Source organism: Odontomachus brunneus, unplaced genomic scaffold, assembly GCF_010583005.1.
Source record: "Odontomachus brunneus isolate Ranch 3 - 2012 unplaced genomic scaffold, Obru_v1 Obru_scaffold_003, whole genome shotgun sequence".
Taxonomy (NCBI): domain Eukaryota; kingdom Metazoa; phylum Arthropoda; class Insecta; order Hymenoptera; family Formicidae; genus Odontomachus; species Odontomachus brunneus.
The window spans coordinates 2,516,378-2,524,522 of record NW_022639453.1 but is presented as its reverse complement, the minus strand read 5'-3'; the positions used below and the strand labels follow the sequence as shown (position 1 = coordinate 2,524,522).

General features: G+C 37.5%; 1 protein-coding gene across 1 annotated transcript in view; it reads right to left on the bottom strand.

Annotated features, from left to right (window-relative positions):
- Positions 1-1,882: 1,882 nt before the first annotated feature.
- LOC116843228 overlaps positions 1,883-8,145 on the bottom strand; it is a 26,259-nt gene continuing 19,996 nt past the window's right edge. The window contains exons 3-4 of the mRNA XM_032813478.1: positions 2,094-2,210; positions 1,883-1,991 (exon numbers count right to left, since the gene is read on the bottom strand). Of these exons, the coding sequence (XP_032669369.1) occupies positions 1,883-1,991; positions 2,094-2,210 (226 nt within the window). The remainder of the gene's footprint in view (positions 1,992-2,093; positions 2,211-8,145) is intronic.

Here is an 8,145-nt window from a genome sequence, read left to right as displayed (position 1 = left end):
CTCATTAATAAATACTGGTAAGATCAGTTATATTAATTGTGATATTAAGGCTTCTTGTACCTCGCCGGTCATATCGAATTTGTGATGTCTGAAGAGAGGAATGACATATGCTGATGAAAGTTGCGTGCTATTTCTGAATAAAGATAATATGGACGGGAGAGGGTTTGAGATTGCTTGAGCAAAATTATCCGAAAAATATCCCTTTTCCCTGATAATCAATAAATAATCGTATAATAAACGACGAAATGAGTATTTTGTCTATTATGAGAGTAAAATTCCGTCGAGTGATAGGATTTTCTGAATGTACATGATTATATACTCATGTATTCATGTTTGCACGTGTGCCTTAGCTATAGAATTTAATAAACTATGATAACTAACATAAAACCGACCTTGTACTTTAAAATGACATTGATAAAAAAATTGAAAAAATATAATACCTTTTTCGTGGAAAACTTTATATAATTTCAATTTATTTTGCACATAATAACCATATCAGTATGATTAATGAGAAAATCACTATTTCAGAGATCGGGATACACACACATACACACACACACACAAAGAATGTAGTTCTAAAGTAGGTTGATAATATTATTATATATGGACGGAATTATTACTTCACTAATGTAAAAAAATTTAGCAGAACCCAGAATAAATATACATAGGTCTTAAAAGTTTAATACTTATAAACTGTATATTTTTTTCTGTAATGGTCGAAACGTGCACATGTGGTATCATTGCGTAGCTGTCTGGGATAAAATAAGTTTACAAGCCCAGGATGGATTAGCAACGTATAAAATATATATAATTACGCAACTTGGAAAACGTTTTATCATTTCGAAACTACTTTGTAGCAAATAAAGGCTTACCATTGCTGTCTTGATTCTGAGAAAAATACAGACATTTTCGATATAATGATTTTTGTCAGAATATATCAATTTTTGTTTTTATTTATGTACACATTAATGAAATGTTGTTCTTTAAAGTTAGAAAGTTGATAAATAATTTTTAACAATATGCTAAATATTTATTTCATAACCAACATATTATAACTATTTGATATGCTTCATCTCGTATAGAGTACTCCGTGATAAGCTAATTTAATTTGCAAATATATCTGAGCCTATTCGATTATATTATGAATATAAATTTCTTTTATCATGCAAAACAATAAAATATCATTTAGCTACAAAAAAGTTTATTATAACTAATAAAAACACATCGCGGAAGTTTCTTCGTTTATAAGGGAGAATATTAACAAGAATTTCGAAGCGCTCGAAACTTTACTCAGTTACTCTTAAATCAAACTTTCCTTTCTCAATTACATCATTTTTTCGATTTTAATTAAGCTCAGGGAAAAGTATCCACATTCTAAAAGGAACATTCTGTGACTTCGTTTCCACTGCTCCTTTCGCGATAAGTACATAAACAAAGCTCTTTGCGAACCTGCCCTCATCTCTCTTAAACTCCAAAAATCACAAACACCGGGACAGAATTGTTTCAATTCAAAGGGGCTGTAGGCATCTATCGTAGTAATCTCTCTTACAATTATTCGAGTCTCTCCTCATCTCTCTCTTTCTTTCTCTTCGGATTAGCATGATACAACGCTTTGATAATACCTATTATTATCTGCTCGAAATCCTCGAGCTTGATGCTTGCGGAAATCTTACAATTAGTCCGAATCCGATGGTCGTTTGGGTTTACGGTTCAAGCACTAATCTGATTACGGCTAAAGGATACGGGATAGAGAGAGGACTAGAGAGTAAGAGAGAGACAGAGAGAAAGACAGGAAGGGGGGAGGAAGGGGAGAGACGGAGAGTTCTTCGTGATAGCTGCTCGTTTCGCAACTGTGTAAGATAATCATGCTGATTGCAGCACTTCAGAAGACATCCGGACACTTGGCGTGCACCTCCTCGCAATTCTCACCCAAGTGATAAGTTCGCTCGTACTCGGTCATCGGATCGATGTCGTATCGTCCCCCGGGGAGGCTGCAATCATCGTTTCGCTCTCACACTATCTAAACGGCATATCAATTTGAGAGGAGAAGACGAGCGCCTAAGCTTTTCCCCGTCGCGATTTTTGTTACTCACGTGAATATAACGTGAAGGATCTCCTCGAGGAAGCTCCCCTTGCCGACGTCTTCGCGCGTCCGCCTGGCCGCCCGGCAGATCGCCTTGAGGACGCACGCCTTGCCGTCCTTCTGCTGCCTTCACGGCAAGACACAAGATGAGATACGGTAACGGTAGCGGCGGGCGAGGATGGGGCGGGCGAGAGTTTAGGGCGGCGAGGGTCGTTTATCATTATCATCCTCGTTATCGTTGTCGAGCTTGGCGAGAGAGTAGACGGTCTATTCATTAAGTTCGCGATAATACCGAGGGGGACGCGCGCCCCCTCGTTGATATCGTCGAGGACTGTAAACCCGGGGGCTGGTTTACAATGACCTCTCCTCGCCACTTCTTCGTGCCCGCCCCCTCGTGCCATCGATCCTGCTAAACAACCGAGCGCCGCATCGTTGTCGTCGTCATTCCCTTGCGTTCCCCTTAAGTACCATCGAACAGCGCCAATTAGGCGCGCGCGAGCGCGATACCCCTGCACGATTAGGATTAGAATAACCGCGATCCAACCGAATTATGGCGCGCGCACGACTCCGCTGCTCTCAGACGAAATTTTATTGGCGTACCACGCACACGTGATGCGGTTGGCTTAGAGTTACTCTCACTGTGCCGAGAACAATCTCACGGCAGGGGGTGAGGGGAGGGCGGGTTGCCACCGACGTCACCGACGAAGCTACGAGTACGTGTCTGACTGGCGATCCGTGAGACTTGATGGCGATTGCGGGGGGAGAAAGAGGGTTGATTTATTCGCAGCGAAGCGGATTTGCTCGTATCACGTAAGTACGTATGGTCGGTGTGATCGACGGAAGTAAGGAGCGGTGCCATCGCTCTCTTTCTCTCGTGTGTCTCTTGAAACGCGCAACGTGGTCCGCTCGAATCCCCTTTTTACTAGTGTACTTTTTCACGCAGCACTTTGTCAACGACGAGCTTTGTTTCCATTTCTCGCGGATTACCTCGAAAACTTGTGCGGATGCTGGTGCACGGATCCTACCGAGCGCGTGTGATCCTCGACCGCGCGGATGTTATCCTCAAGGTTCGCGACAGAGCGCGACGCAGCACGATTTTAAAGCGGAATAAAGTGTCGCGACGGTCTTGGCGCCGTGTCGTCGTCCGACTGAAGCCGTGCAATTTTTTCCATGTAACCGAACGTCAAACAACAACGGCGCTTATGTGTCTTGGCATGTGCGACGCGTATACACTTGGTTGCAAAGCGGTTTAGAAACGATGAAGTTGGCAGCGCGGCAAACTGTCACGATTGAAAGTAACTATTGTGGCACGATCCTGTGAACTTCTAATGGCAGTATCGTTATGTTGTCGTTGCGTAAGTATAATATACGGTAAAAAAACGACGATGTTAGTGATGTTGTCATTAAAAAGTTACAGAATAAGTTTACTGATGCGCTTGCATAGTAATCGATTTTGGAAATAACTGTGGCTGCTGTCAGTAAAAAAATAAAGTTGACAAGATTGAATATTACTGGTGTTGCTTTTCGTTTCTCCCATCAGTGAATCAGCAACTACTATATCACAAGAGATAAACGAGCTCCAAGAGCTAAATTATCCATAAATATTCCAATAATGTTGAATATTGCTTCCAATATCCGTTTATGTGATTATTTTTTATCATTAACAGTTAAAAAATAGTGAGCTACGAGTAAAATGTTATTGATATTATTCAAAGGAGCGTAACTTTGATAACATGTTCGTTAACTAAAGTTTGTTTATCAAGAGATTGGAACAATGAGCCTTATGTATTGCTTTGTTTTACCATATTTAGCGGAAAACCTAACCACACACACGTGTAGAAATCTTTCTGTAAAATTTTCCAATATTCTTAAGGAGATGCTAAAGCTGAAAACTTTACCGATAGAATACTGACATTTTTCTGCAAAGTTTATGTCGTATTTGTTACAGAGAATTACAAATGCTTTTACGCAATAAAATTACGTGCAAAAATAAATAGAGCATTGCTCAATATATGACGAAAATGAACAAAACATTTTTAATGTAAAATCTCAAGCTGTCAGTTAGCGTAATATTTGTCTATATTGTCAAAAATTCCGCAGCTTGTATATGCTGAAAGTGTGGATGCTCCAAACAGAAAAATTTTGAAGAACATTGCCCTTCGCATTTGCATTTGGCAGCTTCAGAATATCGAAAAAGTTTGCAGAAATATTTCTACACATATGTGATTAGGTTTTCCGTTAAATATGGTAAAACAAAGCAACACACATTTATGTAAGTTCTGTATATACAAGAAATACGAAAAGGATAGCGTGATTATGTTAGTGATAATCGCATTATCGACAATGTTTGAGTTTGTCATTGACTCCTACATTCCCTTAAGCGTCTGAATTCAGATGTGAATGTACAACAATGTTCTTCAAAATTTTTCTCTTTGAAGCATTTACACTTTCGGTATATACAAACTGCGGAACTTTTGGATTAGGCAAATATTATGCTAACAACTTGAGATTTCACATTTAAAATTTCTTTTCGTTTTCGTTATATATTTCGTCACAATGCTTCTATTTATTTTCACACATTGCGTTTATTTTCATTGCGTAAAAGCATTTCTAATTCTGTACAACCAATACGATGTAAATTTTGCAAAAAATGTCAATATTCTATCGGTAAAGTTTTCAGCTTCAAAATCCCCTTAAGAGGATTCTATATTTGAACACTTTATCGAAAAAATATTGACTTTTTTCTACAAAGTTTACGTCATATTGGTTGTACAGAATTACAAGTATTTTTACATCCTGAAAGCATGTGCAATATTGAATTTTAATATTGCTTAATATGTAACGAAAATGATAAAAAATTTTTAAATTGACATTCCAAGCTGTCAGTTTACGTAAATATTTACTTGATAAAAAAATTCTGCAACTTGCGCACACTTCATGTATGTTTGCTCCGCTAACGAAAAGAGTGACGTCAACATGTGCCCTATTTCTGGGCAGTGAAAAATGTACTTAAAATAGGTACCAAACTAAAGGCCTTGATGAACTGATTACAAAGATATAAGTTATAGAGCCGCCCAGTATACCGTTCCAACACTACAGTCCAAAAAGGTTCCAAATTTTAAACCACATTCTTTATGTTTCTTTCATTTTGTTTCATTACAAAAGTTGAATTTTGTTTGATCTAGCTTTTAAAATAATTAAGCAAAAACAATTTGAGTATTTCTAATGTTTTTGAGTAAGGTAAGTGGAACATAAAGTGCATTTTCCTATGCACTTCATGTTCCAAAATCAACCGGAAGTTGATGTTCTAATTGGAATTTTCTACTTTCAGTCAGTTTGGAACATGGAATTTATATCATTAAATTCTTCATTTAATTTTATTAAATGTAGCATTTTGAATTTTTAAAATCCGTTAAGTTTTGCTAAAGAAACGTCAGTTTAAAAGTAGCCTAAAATTTGGGATCTTTTTAAATCGTAGTGTTGGAACGGTACACTGGGCGACTCTAAAACTTATATCTTTGTAATCAGCTCATCAAGGCTTTTAACCCATTAAGACCCAAGAGAAAACCGCTAAAGATAGACTTTCAGAAACCATGTAAATTAGGACAAAACGAAATTTGTTAAAAATTTGTTAAAAAGTGAAAAAAATTTGTGTTGGATTTCAAAATTCAAGATGGCGGACCAATATGTCAGCCCGAAAATTTGAAATTTTGACCTATTTGAGTGAAAATCCATATAGGGGGGATTTGGGGTTCACTGAGTATGAATATGCACTTATTTTTTCAAAATTCGTAATGGCGAATCCAATATGGCCGCCCAACAATGCGAAAATTTGACATAGTTTTGTTATTTGGCGAAAAATCGAACCAAATTATAAACTACCTTTCGAAAGTGTTTGTTTTGGGTCAAAACATATTTTAGCAGACTAGAAGAAAAATGGTTTTTTGACTTTAAAAATCAATATGGCGGCCAAAAATTCAATGAATAATTTATTTCAATGAAAGTATGTTTTGAAAAATTTTGAAAAAATAACTGCATATTCATACTCAGCGAACCCAAAATTCCCCCTATTCGGATTTCCACTCAAATAGGTCAAACTTTCAAATTTTCGGGCCGACATATTGGTCCGCCATCTTGAATTTTAAAATCCAACACAAATTTTTTATCACTTTTTAACAAATTTCGACGTTTTGCCCTAATTTAGATGGTTTTTGGAAGCCTATCCTTAGCGGTTTTCTTTTGGGCCTTAATGGGTTAATTTGGTGTCCATTTTAAATACAGTAATTTACTCTCATAATAGTGTTACTTGGTCGCTAATTGAAACATTTACGTTTTGATGGGGAAGATCGCAAATACATTTTTCACTACCCAGAAATTGCCCCATTGGCACATGGCCACATTGGCCTATGGACCAGTGACATCACTCTCAAAACTTGTGATGTCAGTGACATCACAAGAAACAGTTCTGTATCTCTACAACTGAATGTAGAATCTCAAAAGTGTATGAAAAGTTTGCAGAATGATTTCTATATATGCATGTGGTTATATTTTCTGTTAGCATGGTAAAACAAAGTAGCACACATTTATATAAGATCTGTATGTACAAAGAAATACGAAAAGGTATGATCGTTAATGAAGATCCCTTCTACGTTATCGACATTTGAGTTCGTCATCCCCTTAAGTATATCTCGACATCCTCTCAAGTATACCTCGGCTCTTATCATCATCGATTACTACGCAAGTCTGTCGGTAATGACTCTCAGTCGTGATAGTTTGCTGTCCACAACAACTTCATTGTGCCTAAATCGTTCTGCAACCTAGTTTACCATGGTGAAGGGAAAAAATGAGAAAGAGCTAACCGAGCCGCTGCGGTCGCTCGTTATTTCCTCCAATCGAACGAGTCACGCGAAAATGACGAACGGGCAAGAGAAACGATCTTGAAACTTCATCATCCTGAAATTAATGAAAAATCAAATCGCGACGCGAAAATGACATTAAAAATACATATCGGCGCTGTCGGATGGAATCGTCGCCAGTGCGGAATCGGATCGCAAATACCGACAACCAATAGCTGCCGGATGGTGTCCCGCGGGGTGGGAAAGGGAGCAAATTATTTCCATCAAGCAACCGACAAACCGTGCGCGCCGACGATTAACCCCCTGCAACGTCTCGATCCCGTCTTTCACGTGTCGGATATAACATTGTTATTGTGCGTGGTGCAGTTGTGTCGGAAAAAAAATGAAATTGATCCGATTAAATCTTTGCGCTTAAAGTGTGCGTGCGTTCGTTTGAAAACTAACGCTAGTTAGCTTAGATTTGCATTTACAATTCAAAATACGCCATAGAGAAAGAGAGAAAGAGAAAAAGAGAGAGAGAGAGAGAGAGAGAGAGACAGAGAAAGAGAGAAAGAAAGAGAGAAAGTGTTTTTCAAGCTTTATAAGTGATTTTGAACGAAGTTATATCGTCTTCAATGTCCAGAGTGTTTTGAGTTCAGAGGGATCGACTGGCCGATCAACTTTAAATGCCGAATGCTTTAATAACTTTCTAATTAACATTTTGATTATACCATGGGAATCACCGGTGACCGATACTTTGATTTCGCTGCATCTCATTCATTTACGTTTAAAACATGGCTAATTGCTCCTAACAAATTAAATATCATAGTTGGTCAGGAGCTGAGGAGACTAACTGACTAATATGTATCAGAAAATATGTGTATTCAGCATAAATATGTATATTTACTGCTTATTTGAATTTTTTATTTGATTAATTATTAATTTTAATTGAAATTTAATTACGCTTTAGAACACAATCTATGCATGGAAAAAACATGATGTACAACTATGTTTTATAGATATATTTTTTTAAATTTTATGTTTTCCAGTAATGCAAAAATATACTGTCAATAGGGATGCGTTCTGAAAAATTCGCAACAGATGTAGTTGCATAAATCTCGTAGATATATAAAAATGACGATTGATATGGCGTCACATTCACCCTTAGAAAGATTATCAGGATTTTATTTGTTTAGGAACTATCCGCTCTCCCCCCCCCCCCCCCCC